The sequence below is a fragment of the Podarcis tiliguerta genome (genome assembly GCF_965153285.1).
Source record: "Podarcis tiliguerta genome assembly, chromosome: 3".
Lineage (NCBI taxonomy): Eukaryota > Metazoa > Chordata > Lepidosauria > Squamata > Lacertidae > Podarcis > Podarcis tiliguerta.
The window spans coordinates 44,762,898-44,781,927 of record NC_139536.1 but is presented as its reverse complement, the minus strand read 5'-3'; the positions used below and the strand labels follow the sequence as shown (position 1 = coordinate 44,781,927).

General features: G+C 41.6%; 1 protein-coding gene across 4 annotated transcripts in view; it reads right to left on the bottom strand.

Annotated features, from left to right (window-relative positions):
* Nucleotides 1-19,030, bottom strand: part of NID1 (nidogen 1) — a 54,973-nt gene that overhangs the window by 35,475 nt on the left and 468 nt on the right. For all 4 annotated transcript variants that reach the window (XR_014509646.1, XR_014509647.1, XR_014509648.1 and 1 more), the window contains exons 2-6: nucleotides 8,794-9,093; nucleotides 7,434-7,663; nucleotides 4,943-5,358; nucleotides 2,125-2,274; nucleotides 1,126-1,377 (exon numbers count right to left, since the gene is read on the bottom strand). Coding sequence is in view for 1 of the 4 variants with exons in the window: in XM_083433889.1 (XP_083290015.1) it covers nucleotides 1,126-1,377; nucleotides 2,125-2,274; nucleotides 4,943-5,358; nucleotides 7,434-7,663; nucleotides 8,794-9,093 (1,348 nt within the window). In the remaining 3 variants the exon portion in view is untranslated. The remainder of the gene's footprint in view (nucleotides 1-1,125; nucleotides 1,378-2,124; nucleotides 2,275-4,942; nucleotides 5,359-7,433; nucleotides 7,664-8,793; nucleotides 9,094-19,030) is intronic.

Below are 19,030 nucleotides of genomic sequence, written 5' to 3'. Positions count from 1 at the left end.
GGCCTGAAGTTGCCCTTTGCTCAAGAGAGTTTCCTGTCTGCTTGCTTTCTACTGATCACTTTTTAAGCTTTGGTCCAATACTAAAACTACATAAAGGGGAAAGGGGGTTGTTTTCACTCCCCCAGAGGCAGGTAGTATGATAAACCGGTGGTTGTGTCCTGATGAATGTCCTTTGCCTACATTTATTATTCAACCAGTCAGAAGGAAGAGATTTCAGTGGGAGCTTGGTTTACAGCACCTTTTCCACCTGCACAAATTGATGTGCCATTAATTTTATTATACTTACTGAATTTACACAGCCACCCAGACGTAATTTAAGATTAAGGGCAGTTCAGAAAACAAATACATCTGTATCCCCCTCTTCTCTGCAGTCTGAATTATTACTGTTCCAGTATTCAAGCTTTCCCCCCCAACTGTCCTTTTTGTTTCTCAAAACCACATATTGAACACTTTTCTCACTCCTCTCTGATTAGTTGTCCTTGAAGCTTCCGGTTTTTCTCTGGTTTCACTGTAGGAAAACTGGGGCTACACAGTGTGTGGGGGTGCTGCTGTTGTTTTTGTTTGTTACTATTGTATGTATTTTTATATTGTAAACCACCCAGTGATCCTCAGATGAAGGACAGCATAGAAATTTTAACAACAACATACAACACAATAACTAATAAAATCCAAAAATACAATTAAAAATATGTATTGCTGCAGATGGCTGTTACTAGCTTCTTCTGTGACCCAACTCTCCCTCCATCTAATTTCCTTTCTTTGGTCTAGGCAGTCTGCAACACCCTGGACAAAATCACCAACGCTTTACCTCTCACCACTTGCTAGCAGCCCAGAAGTAAGGTCACTACTGGGATGGGCAGCAAACAATATGGACTTTTATACCTGTGCTTGATGTCTCTTTGCTGTCACTTGTTTCTCTAAATTAAGTGTCCCTGTCTTACAGAAATTAAGAGAGGTTGGTGTAACGTTACAAAAATGGCCGATGGAGAAATATAATATGTTTCTGAGGCATGTCCTTTGAAGTAGATTGGCAACAACGAACTTCTTTATTTTACAACAGAGTCCCTGTGAATTGTCTACAAAACAGATGCATGCAACTTTTAAAAAGCAAATGTAAAAATTTACCAGTAATGCTGAATCCATTTTTATATCCTTGTTGCTCCACAGCAAACATCCACCCAATGATACCTCCGATAGAGGCAAGAGGAAGCAAGGAGAAACCCAAAGCTTCTGGAATTGTGCTGATGGCAGTGTACGCCCGTCCATGGTTCATCACGACGTAAGAGTGGAGGTCAGTGTTTTCAAATACAATTGGGACTGGATTGTTTCCCACGAAGATCCGTCCTTTGACTTTTCCATTGACTCGCTGAGGAGAACCTTATTATTACAAAACCAAAGTAGCCAGGTTATATAGCACAGCCATTATATATTAAAAGCTTTGAAGCACCACACTTAAAAACACTGGTCCGTGTTGTAAACTTTGTATGTTTATTACAATGTAAAAGAATAACAGATCACAATAATCAGAAACTAGGCACTGCCTTATTCAATTTAGACAAATGAACCACTTACATATATATGTTGATATTTACATAGAATATATTTGCTATGTTCATCCATACATCTTTAATCTCTAATTGTAAACTTCTGAACTCCTTTATATGCTGAGAATCAGTTCTAATTTCAACTACAAAGTGCACTATCTGTTTATTTGCTTCTGAAGTTCAATAAAAAATGGAACTGCATAATTTGATCATCCAATGTAGTATTGCATAATGTAGTTTCTTCTGACAATTTAATGAGTTTCACAAACCAAGTTCCTCTAGTGTTGCAGATCTCTAGTTTTCCTGAACCTTTCTTCAGTAAGAGGTTTAAACACAAGCATAAAATGTATCCCATTTATGAGTTTGGTTAAGCAAGTCTTTTATCTCTAAGTATTAATCTAAAAGGGTGGTAGGTGACAGCACCCTCCCTTTATCACTGCAGCATGTTCAATCCCTATGCTTTGCATTGCTGGAGATATGATGGAAATAATTGCATTCAGTAGGAAAAAACCCTGATCATTAAAATGCATGTGTGTGGTGTATATTAGAGTCATGAGTTTTGAAACAATTTTTAAATTACCTTCTGCTACACACTGCCTGCCATTTCCTTTGTAGCCAGCACTACAACTGCAACAAAAGCCATTTGGATAGTCTGTGCAAACAGCATGAACTGAACACTGATGACGGTTGTTTGCACAGCTTTGCTGGACATCTGTACTGTAACGAAACACTGCAGAGAGAGTAAAAAAGGAAAGTTCTCAGTATAATGCATTTCAGAGAGCGGTCAGAAATGTTGCCCCTGTCCTAGCCATAAAGCATCTTAACCCACACATGGTGGGTTTTATTTTCCCTGTCACTTTGCTTGGCAGCTGAGAAATAAATAGTGATCTGGCAGGACAGCAAAATATACCACCACTGTGCTGCAGGAGTATTGCCTCCTGCACTAGCACTGCTGCATAACCCTCTGGTTATGAAACACAAATCTAGATTTATGAAACAGAAATCTAGTTATTTTCTCTTTTGCTTTTGCTTTTTTAAAAAGCTGTTTGAAGCTTCAGATGTGTGTGGAAGGTGATAAATAAAAAAAATAATCTGAAGGGAAGATATATGCCTGCATGTACACAATAGACATGCAGGAGGATTTTGCCAAGTGTTCCTGGGCATGGATTTGCTGGCCTGTATTTTGAAACATGAGAAGCACCTTAAAATACATTGTCCACTGCAGGGACATGTAACGGACATGCTGTAAATGCCTGCTTTGTGACATATAAAGCAGCCTTCAGAATGTCATTAGCCATTAGCAGGCATTTGGTCCATGGGGAAGTAATTACAGCTTACACAGGGGACAAATCTATGGGTCCCTATGGACTGTACAAGCAGGACTATGCTGATTTCCAACGGTCAAAATGAGTCAAATAACGTTTTGATTCACAGCACTCTCCTTCCTAGCTTAGTTGGTTAGAGTGTGGTGCGGATTAACACCAAGGTTGCCGGTTTGACCCCCGTATGGGACAGCTGCATATTCCTCCACTGCAGGGAGTTGGACTAGATGATCCTCAGGGTCCCTTCCAACTCTACAATTCTAAGATAGTTGTGAACCAGGATTTCTATCACAGGTACCGTATTTTTCGCACCATAGGGCGCACCGGACCATAGGGCGCACCTAGTTTTTAGACAAAGAAATCAATAAAAAAAAAAATTTTCCCGCCCCAGCCCCAAAGAGCAGCGTACAGGCTGCGCACAACCTCTCCCTGCCGGAGGGGTTGCGCGCGGCTATGGAACAAGCCAAGGCAGCGAGCGGGATGGATCACGCTGGCTGTTTTGGCTTCCTCTTTAGCCCCACGCAATCTCTCCCTGCTGGGAGAGGCTCGTGGAGCTAAAGAAGCCATAGCCAAGACAGCGAACGGGATGGATCCTGCTGGCTGTTTTGGCTTCCTCTTTAGCCCCACGCAATCTCTCCCTGCTAGGAGAGGCTCGTGGAGCTAAAGAAGCCATAGCCAAGACAGCGAACGGGATGGATCCCGCTGGCTGCTTTGGCTTCCTCTTTAGCCCCACGCAAACTCTCCCTGCCGGGAGAGGCTGCGTGGAGCTAAAGAAGCCATAGCCCCGTGCAGCCTCTCCCTGCCGGAGGGGTTGCACGCGGCTATGGAACAAGCCAAGGCAGCGAGCGGGATGGATCCCGCTGGCTGCTTTGGCTTCCTCTTTAGCCCTGTGCAATCCCTCCCTGCTGGGAGAGGCTGCGCAGGGCTAAAGAAGCCATAGCCCCGTGCAGCCTCTCCCTGCCGGAAGGGTTGCGCGCGGCTATGGCACAAGCCTGCATTCGCTCCATAGGACACACACACATTTCCCCTCAATTTTTGGAGGGGAAAAACTGAGTCCAATGGAGTGAAAAATACGGTATTTATATTTTGCTTTTGAACAATTAGGGAACACAAATTAACATAACAGCATTAGTTGTGCCACATGTAATCATTACGGTTTGCTCATTTCAAAGGGCTGTTCTTGACTTGACAAAGTACTGCCTTTCTTTAAAGAACTATTTTACCTCAGTTTTCAGTCTAAAAGGCTCTCCCACATCCATTCACACAAATATTCCCAGTGGCTTACAGATCAATAAAAACAGGAACCCTGACCTCAGGCTTACAATCTAAAGGTTATAAGCAAAAGGGTAACAATATGAGGAGGAAGGAGAACAACAACAAGCAAACTCGGGCATCGATTTTTAAGTAATGAACTGACCAGCTAGACTGGAAACAGTTCAGGGACAGGAAGAGCCAAAAGGAATAGGTCTCTCAGCAGAGCCATCCAAGTGGCCCTGCTTCCTTTTCTTCCTTTGCTATAGCCTGGCTGCAGCCAGATAGGAGTGGCTGTACTTCACTCCCCCCCCCCCCTCTGAAGTAATGGATGTGGCAACTGAGATATGACATCTGAGGAGTGATAGTACAGTATAGATCTTTATAGCTTAGTAGGGACTCCCAAGGCATGCAGGTATATCCTGTTAACCCCTCCCAACTGGCTGAATTTGAGGGCTGCACACACACTGTTCTCATGATGCCAGTGAATATTGGCTGCAGAGAACAACAACAACAATACCCTCGCCCATCTGGCTGGGTTTCCTACTGCAGACTTGTGCTCTTAGCTCTCAATGGCATAGTGGTGAAGGAAATAGGCTCTGGAGGATCTGTGTCCAATTCTCTCTCTCCCCCCCCTCTTTCTCCCTCTCTTAATATATAATTTTTAAGCTCTGAGAGAATCTGGCCTCTCTGGGGAAGAGAAACAGGACTCATAGATGGTATATGTACATATTATTCAAACAGGCTACTGGGTTTGGATCAGATCATGATGCTAGTCAATTCTGTGGTTCCTGAAATTACCATTCAAATACCAAATGACCTTACCAATTCCAGTTTCATCATCTTCTTCTACATCAATAATCTGAGTGTGGTGCCTGGGAAATTGCTGGTTTGGAAACTGGAGAGGTGGGCTTTTCCCTGTTGGGAACGGATTCGCAGCTGGGGGATGCTCTGTTAAAGCTTGATAAGGAGGCTGAAAGCCATCTGCTTCTGCTGGCTGAGGTAAGTTGTAGCTAATGTGCAGCTGATCTCCTCTGCTAGAAATATCTTCAGATACTTCCGGCTGGTTTATTTCAATGGAACCTTGCTCTGATATGGACGGTTCTGTAGCCACTTCCTGAAACTGGTCATAATCACTATACTCTGCACTGGTAGCAGTCTCAGTGACTTTGGCTGGCAGGATACTCTCTGAGCCACCAATCTCAAATGCCCAGACTCCTTGTTTTCCCATATTGCTGCTCCTAAAATAAAAGAAATCTCTAACTGTATATTACAGCAAGAACTGTACATTTTATATTTTTTAAAGTTAATGTTATCTACGATTTGTTTGCCACAAGCACGATGCTAACACATTTGCTCAAAATCAGACTTAAGTTGCACACCACTCCATGCAAACCACTTCCCAAGGAAATTGGTACCCATATTGTATTGATTTTTCAGTAGCTTCCATGCCACCTAAGTTGGGCCATAATGTGTGAGCAACTCATTTGTTCAGCCTATCATGAACAAACATTCACACTGTAATGGCTCTTCCACCACCACACCTTCTTTCTTTGTTGTCTATTTATTTTTATTTATTTGTAAGAAATTTTTATTGGGTTTCATAAACAAGGATCATAGGAATAAATAAAAAAATCACACAAATAAATAGACCGAGTCTCATGTAATTTGTCTATCACAAAAATAGCATAATAGATTTGCAGTAATATCTGCAACATATGGTTCATTTTTAGTGGTTAATGTATAAGTTCTTAGTTCATGAATTGGTTTAAACAAAAACAAAGAGGAAACAGGATAGAACAGAGTTAACAGATAACATTCAACATTGCATAGCTAAATGCCTAATCGGGAGCCCTTGTGGTTGTGTTTAGATTAAGTATGAGTAATGGTCATTTTTGCTCAATGAAACAATATAAAGTGTTGGTATATTGATGAATGTGGGAGAGGGGTTCAAAGTCAAATATAAAAAATTATGTTTAAATTTAAATTTAGATCAAGCAGATGGAGCCAAATGCTGCTTAGGGGTGTGTGTATTTAATTTCTGCAATACTGGCATACAGTGGCGGAGGCAGAGGGGAGCAGGGGGAACGTACTGTCCCCTGCAGCACGATCCCGAAGGGGAGCCATTGCAACTGCCCCCTGCCCGCGCTTGACGCCATGCCCCCAGGATGCACGCCACACCCCCAGGACACGCATCAGCCATGCCCCCACCTGCTCTCCACCCCCTGGTGCCAGAGCATGAAGCTCCTCCACTGCTGGCATATGCTATGAAATTAACCACAATGTGGTAAAGCCATCTTTCTTGATTTGTTCACATGTCATTTGTAGTTTATTTGTTAATCTCTCAAGGAGGGCTGTTTCCCAAACTGTTTTCTTACTACATGTATATGATTGTGCTAGAAAGGTCTTTCCAGTACGTATATGGTTATGTTGTCTCTCGCTGCTTCTAATAAATGGCTTATTAATTCTTTATTATGTAAATCCAGATTGTTTTCTTGGAATATATTCAATAAAGCTAATTCTGGTCTTACTTCCAATTGTTGTTTTGTTATTTTATTAATTCCTTGGAATACTGAATTTCAGAAAGCCTGGATTTTTGTACATTTCCAGCACATGTGGAGATATGTACCAAGTGTGGGGCAGCCCCTCCAGCGAATGTGGTGAGGCACCAGGGTGGATCACTGCCAGCTTCCTAGCAGTTAGGTACCATCTATAGGTGAGTTTTAGGGTTAATTCTCTGCTGATTGCCAAATAGACTTGAAAGGTATTTTTGACCAAAGACTATTCCACTGACTTGGGTTGAGTTTATCACCAAAATCATATCCCCACTGATAGCTAATGAACAAAAAAGGAGAGAGTGGACAGCCTTACTTTGTTCCCCATCAAATCCCCACCAGGGATGAATTTATATTGTTTATTCTTACTGTGATGGAAGCTTCAGAGTATATTTGTTTCAAAATTTGTTTGATTTTGGCGCCAAATTGCATTTTAGATCTTTGTTGTCTATTTAGAATGTCAAACTTGAAACTGACTTTTAGAATATGAAAATGTAAAGTGACACGCACACTGATGGTGCTTCATCACTGACTATAACAGATACATATAACAGGTACACAGGTGGAAAAAACTTTTAACATTTCTGATCCCTTATCCGCAAATAAAATAAGAATGCTGATTTAAAAATGAATATCAAAAGCCTTTTCAAGTTTATGAAGATTAATTGCATTTTGTGATATAGAAGATTACTAACATCATTTATGTATCAAAAAGTCTTATAGGAAATACAGGGTTTTTTTAAAAAAATAAAAAAGCATACTTGTGCAGATTTCCAATGAACTCTTCTTCATTAGCAATTATATTGTATATTCCAGGTTTTACCCATAAGAAGTAATTTGTAGAGGGTTGACTGAAGCCAACAACAGCAGGGATAATTTCCTTATTATTTTTAGTATGTGTACTATGGAACTGCAAACCATCCTCTGGATAAAGGAAAACAGCATAGGAACTCGAATCAGAAGACGCTAAAACAGCCTGGAATGTGTTTCTCTGTGGAGAAGATTTAAATTTTATTTATTTGTAGAAAAAAATTGCAAGATTAGACACAAAGACGAGACTCTGGGTTTGTGCACACTGGAGTTCACTGTGTGCTTTCAGCTGTTTGCATTCCCAATCAAGTTGCACAGAACACATGACATCACCCAACACCAATCGTAATGCTTTCCCCTTGTAAATTCAAGTTTATCTGATACAGGGATAATCCAGCAAATTGGTGGAAATTAGGCTCTAAATTGCTCCACTTGGGGTCATAGAAAATTGGTTTTATTGTTTTTGGGTGGGTCAGTTATCACTTTGTGCTACTCCCCATCCCATATTCCCTACTTTCTTGTTGCTTCCATTTGTTTTTCAGCTATTCTCGTAACATAGCTATATATACATTTGATCCCTCATATTCGAATAAGCAAACCGCATTAAAAATTTACAATTGCTTCACTGTGTGCTTTTGCACACTTCCTGGGCAGGGATTTTTTAAAAAACACACCATGCAGGCAGTTGTGTGCATGTCCTGTCAGTACTCAATTGACACATTAGAACAAAAGAAGGCAGGGACAAACACAAATGTGAATACAGTACCTACTGGTATGAGGGGAAAAGAACACATTTGCTCTTAATATACAAATACAGATTCAAAGTATGGGTGTGGACTACTTTGATGTAATTTGAATGGGGAAGAAAATTGATTAAAAGCTAAATATGTGGACTCAAATGTGGACAAGCCCTTCAAATACAAGCTGAGTTGATTCAGTGATAACAGAATATGGAATCAAGGATTTATTATCTTTAGGAGTATCCTCAAAGCTATTCTTCAAAAAACGGATATTGTTTTGAACACTAAACATCACAGAACTTTGTAATTCATAAAAGGAAGAAGTCCTACTGCAGACCCAAAGCATTCATTTGACATATTAAATCTGAAGTTCTGAATCTGCATAACTAAGATAAATTTACAACCTGCATCTCTCTCTTCCAAAAAGCCTTTGCCATTCCTAGACTGCAAGCTGCATCCATTTACTAGGGGGTAAGCTCCAAGCAAAGATACATAGGACTGCAGTTTCACTTAGTTTGCATATCATCCTGGTACTTCTCATTTGTCTATTGCTATGCTGTCATAAGCTCACCTTCACTTGTAGAGCGGCATCTTCTCCAGGTCCTGCATAAGGAGCCACAGAATCCCAGGTAACAATGACAACATTGCTTGGATCAAAGGCAGACTCTGGAAAGCCCCTTTTAATATACTGAGCAGCAAGCTGGAGGACATCTGGGGATGAATCTTCCCTGTAGTACACTTTCCCATGTCCCCCTGTAGTATCCAAATCAGCATAAAAGGGAGCGATACCTCCAAAACTGACTGGAAGCTGACCAGGGTTATCTTCGTCCCTTGATGGCTCACTTACTGCAATGATGCCATTAGTAAGAACCTAGAAAAATAATTAGGAAAATGTTACAAACAGTGAATACATGCTAGATATAGGCAGGCAGGGATGGATGGACAAATCTGTTTATTTGGTTTCTTTAATCTCATTTTTTTCCCAGTTTTAAGCTCAGTTCTTCACATATCCCATCAGTTTTCAAACTTATTTAAAAAGGAGGGGAGAGTCCTCACAATGATTTGTCAACATTTTAGTGTACATTTCTCATATGCGTTTTTGCTAGCAATTCCCCGTAGCATAACACATTCAATTTTCACAAACGCAGCATTTTGGGTTGGAGAACTGCATCACAAAATTCATGGAAGTCCAGACTTCAAGTGCATTTCTATTTGTGCATTGTTTCAGGAAGCGGGAACTAGGTAAAAAGGTAGAGGGACCCCTGACTGTTAGGTCCAGTCATGGACGACTCTGGGGTTGTGGCGCTCATCTCGCTTTATTGGCCGAGGGAGCCGGCGTACAGCTTCTGGGTCATGTGGCCAGCATGACTAAGCCGCTTCTGGTGAACCAGAGCAGCGCACGGAAATGCAGTTTACCTTCCTGCCGGAGTGGTACCTATTTATCTACTTGCACTTTGACGTGCTTTCGAACTGCTAGGTATGCGACGTTAACATATGAGAGTGCTGGAGGTGAAATAGTTAAACAAGTTACCCAATCAGAACCCGGGGGGGTGGAGTCAGAGGAACTATAAAACCAGCTCTGGGAGGGGCGAAGGGAGGAGTTCGTTGGGAGTTGGGTGGTTGGTTGGAGTGGGAGTGAATTGGGATAGAGTCTGTGGGTAGGTTGAGTTAGTGTAGAGAAATAAGCTGAGTCCGGAACAATTAGGAGCTAGGAAGACAAGTAAATATCTGAGAGGTGGTTTAGTGAGTGAGTTATAGGTCTGGATAGGCACCCCATGATTGTAATTGACCGATACCGTTTATGAAACTACACGCTTGTTAAACTGCAATAAATAAACAGAAGTTTATGTTCCAATTTAACCCTGACTGGACTCAGTATTGTACCAGGTAGGGCCTGGGTGGTGGCAGCAAGAAATAAAGTGGTGGCACAGGGATCAATAGACGGTGAAACATCCGGGGACCCTGTGTGATCGCCACACTAGGTTAGCAGGAGCAGAGACGGAGGAATGGGAGCTCAGCCCGTTGCGGGGATTTGAACGGCCAACCTTCTGATCAGCAAGCCCTAGGCTCTGTGGTTTAGACCACAGCACCACCCATGTCCCTCGGGAACTAGGTAGTTTTGTATTAAAAATGCTAACCAAACCTAATTTATCCCCAATTCCTACCAGCAGCGACTTCCTGTTTCACAATTAGACCAGGTTACAGAGCCTCCTTATCTGCCACGGCCTGTGGTCTCTGCTATGTTGCAATGTTACATAGACAAGAAGAAAAAACTCTATACTTTGCATCTTTCGCTGATTACATTATTGCATCCTTGGCATTTCCTTATCAAAATAAGATCACCAGTGTAGTCATTCCAGGCTCTTCTCAAACAGAGACAGCTGTGCTGTTCTCCAGAATATCTACAGGATGCCAAAACGACAGATACAACAGACACACTTTCTGGTGAGATAAACATTACTAAAAAATCCAACCTCTAAAAAATCCAAAAATCCAACATTACTAAAAAATACAACATTACTAAAAAATGCAAAGACATTTGCAAAAATGGCATAGGAAACCTTTGTATCAATGAGTGGAGAACTTTAGCAAATAGGAATATCTGGCATTGCAGGTAGCTGGCATGTAAATCTGTGATAGGAAATGACTCGTACATAAGATATAGAGCATTGATCATGACTTTCCTAGTATAGACTGGAGATATGACACACGGCAAATTCTTCCAGCCTTGGAGTAGCTGCTTCAGCCATTTACAGTTCAACAGAGCACCATGCCTCCAAATACAATTTTCATACATTTTGCGAACACTGAATATTCAGGACTTACTCTAGTGTGTAGTTTGTAAGTTAAGGTTAGAGTAGTAGACAATAATAGGAATTCAAATGGGGTGGGTGTGGGTGTGCAGACACAAACACATCATTTGAATTCCTATTATTGTCTCCAAGTTTTAAATGAATCCTTTCATGATACCTAATAAAGTTGTCTAAGAGTCAGCCTAATCCTCTTCCCCAAGCCTGGCTGAGGCTTTATGGAGCAGCAAGGACACTGTTGCATATACATTCTATGTGTGGCACCCGGCATGGAGCAGAGGCAGGCAGGCAGCTGCATCAGCAAGGAGCTGGCACAGCCATTGGGCCTGAAATTGGACCCACGCTGTCCGAACTGTTACAAATTAAAAGTTACACTAGCATCTGACCTGGTAGTGGCACCTGCCCTGTGGAACACCCTCCCATCAGATGTCAAAGAAATAAACAACTATCTGACTTTTAGAAGACAGCTGAAGGCAGCCCTGTTCAGGGAAGTTTTTAATGTTTGATGAATTATTGTATTTTAATCTTTTGGGGGAGGAAGCCACCCAGAGTGGCTGGGGAAACCCAGCCAGATGGGCAGGGAATAAATTATTGTTGTTGTTGTTGTTGTTATCACCCCAAAAATCAGTTTCAAGTAGCACTGAAGCAGCAAACCAAGTTATGTGCCAACAAACAGCCAAATTCTGTACTTGTATAAATATGCAACCCAAGCTAATCTTTAATAAAAACAATTTTTTAAAATGTAAATCAAGCAAATTCACAACATTTCTCTTGTTTGCATTACCTGTTCTGCATTTTTCTATATTTGTACAACTTCTTTTGGCTTTGCTAGTCACAGGAAGGTCTAGGAAGAATGCTGAAGCCTTATTCCAAACCACTAACCATTTATTCACCCACTTCAATGGCTTGAGCAGAGACTGCCCACATATTGTATTGTTCTGCTATAATCTTTTCCAAACTGCTTTAAGATGTTATTTGATCAAAATAAAACAATAAATCTTTCTCAGCCTAACTTATTGTGAGAATATAATGGGATAACCCTCATGTATGATGCCAAACACATGGGAGGATCAATGGGATATAAATGAAATAAGTAAGTTACATTTTCAGCATGATTGGTTCTATTAGAGTATTTCAATATGTTCTGAGAATGAGTGAAACAGCCTGCCAAAAAGGGCTTGTTTTTGAAACAATGGGACACTAGAATAATGAGTGGCTACAGCTATAATCCTAACCACACTTACCTACCTAGGAGTAAGCCCCCTTGAATTTAGCACAGATTACTTCTAAGTAGACATGGCTATGATTGTGCTGTGAAGAACAAGCCCAAGGTAGAAAATAACCAGTAAGTTGAACTTTTTGCAACTTAAATGAAAAGGTATACATTCATTAGTGAATAGAATCAGAATCTTCTTATTATAAATTAAATTTGCAAAATAAACAATTGTTTCTTACAGTTTATGAAATCTTGGGTACATATGACATGCATCCAGACTAAAACGTGAAGCAGCTGCTCTCTTAGAGACCTATTTCATTTAGCATTCTAAGGGGCAGGAAATAACCATGAGGGAATCTTTGTTTTCTACACTTCCATTGATAGACTTCTTTAAGTCTATCAATGTGATGTTGGGCAGAATACAGCATAGCAGTCACCTCCTAGAGGCTGAGGGGTTTGAGGGGATAGGAGCCCCCAAAGTTGATGGGCATTGCTATTCAAATGGTGTGTGTGTGTACCGCATCATGTGATCGATTATGTGGGGCTTACCTGGCCCTCTCCCAGTATTTTATTCAAGTTGGCACCCCTGGAATACAGTGAATTGCTTTCAGGTCAATGTCATTAGCACATAGCAGCAGCATCAACCAAGAGAGAAAGGTAAGCAAACAAAACCCAGATGCAACAAGGCCATCTACCAGTGCTCAGTATGAAAGAATCCAGGAGGGAAGCATGTAAAAAGAACATCAGGCATCTCCCCTTGCCATAGCTGGGCTGCTTTAGTTTTGAACTGAACTCGGCATGCCTTCTGCACACAACAATAAGTAGGAATAGATGTATTTTCTTTGGTATTTGAGGCTGCCAGAGGTGTATGGGGTCTAGGGGAGGGGTAGTACCTCTGGTGAGGAACACATCATGCTCCTTCTGGGGTAGTTTGTCCACCTTTGGTCCCTACCCAGCACTTATCTCTCACCTGTGGCATGGGACACCTGTTACACCCCAGGAATGCCTTTGATTGGCCAGCTAAATCAGAGGGTAGCCGATGGGTCTCAAACTCTTGGTGAGTAAGGGATGTCCTCTGCATGTGAAGACAGGCTGCAGTGGATTGAGCAAATGAAACCAATAGTGGGTCGAACTGTCAAGAAGGCAGTTTCTGGATGTGTTGTAGAGGGAAGTAAGGGGCAGGTGGGACTCATCAACCTGAGAAGGCAGCCCATCTAGGAGAAGGAAAACTCAGACCCTAAACCTCAGCTACCTTGTGGGTAAACACTACACAAATCCCTAAGATAGTTGGGTGGCACTTTGTATGCCTCCTTCCAGCAACAATAAGGCAAGAGAGGGTGAGGTCTTTGCATCTGGGCAGCCCAGGAGCTCCATATACACTTCCCAGGTTTGCACCCCAGGGAAGTCATTTCAGTGCTGCTAACTTAGAGGCTTGAGTTCACCCCTAGAGGCACACTCCATTGTCTCTGTAGACAGATGCCAACAAAGGAGGCTGCCACAAACAGAATGTATTGGTTGTGTCCAGGTGAGGCAAACGGAAGTGGGGAATATGGCAACAGAAACCATTCACCACCACGTCCCCACGCATGTGACAAACTGCTCACCAAAAAAGGGAAAGAAATGCACTAGCAAGCTTCCACACCAGCAGTTCTGCAAATGTATAATGGGTTACTTTTAGTTATCAGATTTCCCACAGTAAAGGAAAATACAGATTAAATGTAAAACAAGCATTGGCTGGTATTTTGATGGTGATTAACATTATGTAGCTACTGGTGGAGGGCTTGTTTGCATGAGCAACACTAATTCCATAATAAACTCACATCTGAAAGCACCCCAGTAGGAGAAGAATAATCACTCTACCAGCTTAACCCAAGTAAGGAAATGAATTTAAGGTCTGGTTAAGTAAGCATGCATCTTTTCAAGTAGTATGAGTGAACATGAATTTAAATACAAATAAAACTGCCAGCCCAAACCTAGATATTCACATTATAGTCAGACTGCACATTATTAGAGAGGCATATTTATATGAAGGGGGAAACGGAACATCACTAATTGTCTGGAGACAATAACAGCTGTAGAATGCACCATTTCCTTTTAAGGTATTACTCCATTTAATCTGACAGGACACACAACCTTGTGATATATTTTTAGGATTCAGTACCTCTGAATTGCATAGATGGCTAAGTTACATTTATGGGATGTTAAGAAAACATGCCACACACTTTATACATAGTTCTGCCTCTATCAGCTAAGGAAATTTATGAAAGACAGGAGGAGGAGGAGGAAACAGGAAGGAAGGGAACGCAGCTAAACAATTCTGTGGTTTGAGAGAATGCAGTCCAACGTTGAGAATTCTTGTCACTTCACATAGTGGCTCAGCAATAAAACCACAAACACATCTGCTAAGCTAAGTAAGGTTTGGTATGGTTTCAAATTGGATGAGGAACCACGTGTTGAGATTCCTGCATTTCAGGGGGTAGGAATATATAACCTCCAGATCCCTCCCAATTCTATAATTCTATGATTAACTAATGCATGCTTGAGATGCATGTAATTAATATCTGGAGGCCATAGAATTGTTACACAGCTCAGTTATCACAGAAATCTCTAAGCTGTTTACATAAAAATACAACCTTATTCAATAAATTTTACAAAGAACAAGATTATGACAAAACAGAACTGTATATCACAAATAAAACAGAACAGTGTGCAAAACAAAGTTAAAAATTAAGAGTCAAGCATCAAAGAAAGCTTGGGTAAGCCCATACATTTTAAAGAGGCATTTAAATGTTATTACTGTCTCCACCTTATGAAATATCATTGAGAATCAGTACTATTGACATACCTAGGCAAATGGTTTTTAATTTAATAGGAATTTTCCATACCCTGACAATTCATTTTAAGTGAGACCGGACTGGCCTCAAATAGCCTCATAGTATATGAGGCATACATGGCATAATACTATGTCGAGCACATAGCATCCCTAGTCCCACGCTGTGGAACACTCTTCCAACAGAGATTCAGCAGGCATGCTCACATTTGACTTTCAGGTGCCTCTTGAAAACTTTTTTTTTTTTTAAATGCCAACATGGAGCACTTATAAACACCAACTCCTCAAAAAATTCCACCAACGGTGTCTCCAAAATTTTTTACTACTATTACTACTACTACTACTACTACTAATAATAATAATAATATAACTTGGGGAAAACTGGTGAACAAATGTTCAGTGTACTGGAAGAAGTAACCAAACAATTAAACCCCTGTGTTGCAAACAAATATCAATAATATCCAAAGGCAACACAATGACCAACAATGCGATGTCAATATAAACTCTTTATATAATCTATACAGAACATTGAACAATATGAAATATATGAAATATGCACTCTCTGCAAAGCCAAATAAACAGAAATCTTCTAAATCTCTGAAAGTCACAGATTATGCACTCTTGATGGATTCTCTTAAAAACATAGAACCAAATAAACAGAACTCTTATAGGTCTCTGAAAATCTTTATGACCATTGCTCCACAGCAATTGTTGTTATACAATTCGATTCACCATATAGATGGGTTTTTGAAGTATTTCTGTATCCTTCTGCTGTGCTGAAGAAGAATTCCACAACAGTGGGTATATCCGAAATCACTGTTCACTATGTCTGTTTGCGGACCACTTCAGCAGCGTTGGACACCAGATAAGAATCTGACCCATTGCTTATTTCAGAGACTTGCATAGCCCACAAAGACTTTCAGAGACCTATAAGCTAAGAGCAAGGCATGTTTGGCAAATCCTCAACATGATCAACTCCCACCCAGAAACCTATGTCCCCACTGTGAATGGATGTGCGGATCCAGAACTGGCCTCCACAGTCACTTACGGACACACTGTTAACACCATATTCATGGAAGACAATCTTACTCAGCTACGAGTGATCGCCAAAGAAGAAGACGACAGTTGTTTAAAAATGCCCCTGGAGTAACTTGTCATTTTAATGATTGCACTCTGTTGCTTTTAAATGTTTTAACATTGTAGTACACCGCCCTGAAATTTTGCAAGAGGAAGATATATATATATATATATATATATATATATATATATGCTAAATAAATAAATAAATAAAATTATAGTTTGTGTTCATTTGCTTGGATTTTTATTCTCTCCCACCCAATCCCAAAAGCACAAAGCAGATTACAATTTCCTTGAAACCATTTTCTAAATAAGATAGCCTCAGGAGAAGAACATGTTTCACAAGCCATCTTCTCGAATCAGATTGGTGTAGAGTTAATTTCACTGAAAGTAGCAGAAAGCCATACTAAATATTATTATCCCATATACTGCAATGTATTATATCTGATAGCATCCTTGAAGTTAAACTCTTGCCTAGTCACCACAAGCAACAAGGAACTGCATCCAGTGAAGTGAACAGGCTGCCAGAGGGCACACCAAATGTTCTGTTTCTCCTCTGCCAGACCACTTTGGTTCTTACTTATAGGAAGTGGTGGCAAAAGAGGGATGGAACATGTCATTCCTCCCAGTCCCATTTCGTGGCTTGAGGCAAAATGGGATGTGCCACCCCACTCTGCCATGCTGCCTGCCATGCCACCTCTACCTCTGCACCACCCAACTCTGCTGACACCACCAACATGCCATACACTGGCACCGCTACTGCCCCACCTGCCACTGACATTGGAGCTGATTTCCAGCAAGACCTCAAATTGATGCCAATGATGGCACTGCCTCTCCTCCAGTGGCGGAGGTGGTGGCAGCTGCTTGGGCCTGCCCTGATCCTTCCTACACCAATGCATCTCATATGTAAAAAAAAGCTAATAAAATTTATGGGGTGATATAAATATTGGTGGCTATACTGGCATTGTGCGGCATAGTCTGATTTTGTATCCCAGTTCTTGGAATACAGTTCTTCTTTATTTAATAGACTGATATACTGCCCTACAATTTGAATTTTTCAGGGTAGTTCACGAAATTGCATCTGTACACAATAATGAGTAAAATAACGAACAATAAAGCAATGCTTAAGGACACCATCAAACTTTAGAGCTGTGATGTAAAAAGGCATTGTAAAACACAAGTGTATTCATGTGGCATCACCCAGAAGATAGCAGTGCAGGTGCTAGGCAAGCCACTGTGGGGTGGGAATTCTTCAAGCAGGGTGACCCAACCAAAAAAACCCTGGGTCCAGTCACCCCCGGCTCACTTCACTTGGCAGGGATATCCAGACTCAAAAAAGGACCTGTGACACTGACCTTAATATCAGGCATGTTGATATAGGGAAGATGGTCTTTCAAGTACCTAGATCCTAAACCACACAGAGCTTTAAAAGGTAAGCACCAGCCTATAGTGTACCAATAAAAAATAATGTGCATTCAGATGGCACAGCATTTCAAGGATGTGCAGACATGAATTTTATGCTCATGCATTTCTACTTTCCCCCATCTTCTTCCCTTGCACAGAGTGTCAGTTAAGTGCTGATCTTATTCTCAACAAACGATACATTGCCAGTTTGTCAGACCAGGCAAAAAAACTATGGCTTGCACTTTCCAGCAAACTCGATTACAGTCAGTCTGGTTTGCAGGCAAACACAAATAATGGTCTGCCTGTTCAGGCTAACTAGCAAACAAGGACCAGAATTTACCAACTGCTACATGTAAGAGGAGGAAATTTGTGCCTAACTGTTCTTGTGTCAACTCTGGTTTGGCATTGTACTTCACCACAGCCACACTATTCAAAGCATTTCAGTGTGTTTGGCCTTTTAAATAAGCCAAGTTAAGATGAAAGCATATTGAAATACCTCACAATTCTGGAAGAATATAAGGAAAGCAACCCCTACTGTACTGAAAAAGAGTAAAGTAAGAAGTAAGAAAATAAACCATTTCAGAATTCAGCAGAACAGAACCACCATGCACTAAATGCTTGGCTGACAGAAAGAATGCCAATTTACTTAGAACAGAATCTGACCCTTTGTACTCAACTATAGGGCCATAATTTTATTTGCATGACCTATAGTTCAGTGGAATAAACTGCTGAAACCCAGGCAACAACCCCTCATTGAGCAGGGACGGCAAGTCCTGGAAAGGACAAATCCCATCTGCTTTCTATTTTGTTTGGAATTAGCAAAAATCTAGTCGAGTTGCCAAAATGGTTCTGGACAGTTCCTCCCCTTCCCACCCAGCAACCCTCTCCTTGACCTGCTCCTGCACAACTGCTTCTCCTCCTCCTGAAATAAACCGTTTGTCAGGAGTAGCCAGCTGCCCCCCCCCCCCGTTTTCAATAGGGGCTCAACTCGGCTTAGATCGATCTCAACATCCCTCCGGCGGCAACACCACACGGGGAATTCCTGGGCTTGAAAAGCACCCCGCTGCAAGAGGATTTATAGGCATGAGTGGGAAGGGAAATGCCTTTTGTCTTAAGAACTTTTATGGGGAAACCTACATGCCAGGCTTAATCTGCGCTTGGTCTTTCCCCCTGGCGTCGCTTTTGCAGTCATGAGGCTCAACCCGGAGAGGTCTGAATTACAAAGGAGTCACGCGGAGGGGCGGCGGCGCCTCTGAGCATAGGCAGAAGGCGCTCTTCTTGCCGGAGAAGGCACAGTGGCCACATTTGGAAAGGAGAGGAAAGGGCTCCAAGGGCACGAGTCTTCAGACCCAGCAATTCCCCCTCTTAGGAATTAAGCAACCTCCCGCCACAGGAAGCCCTTTACCCCGCACCGCCTTTGGCCCCACTTGGCCGACAGAATGGGCAGCAGACCCTCCGCCCCCGCCATTGC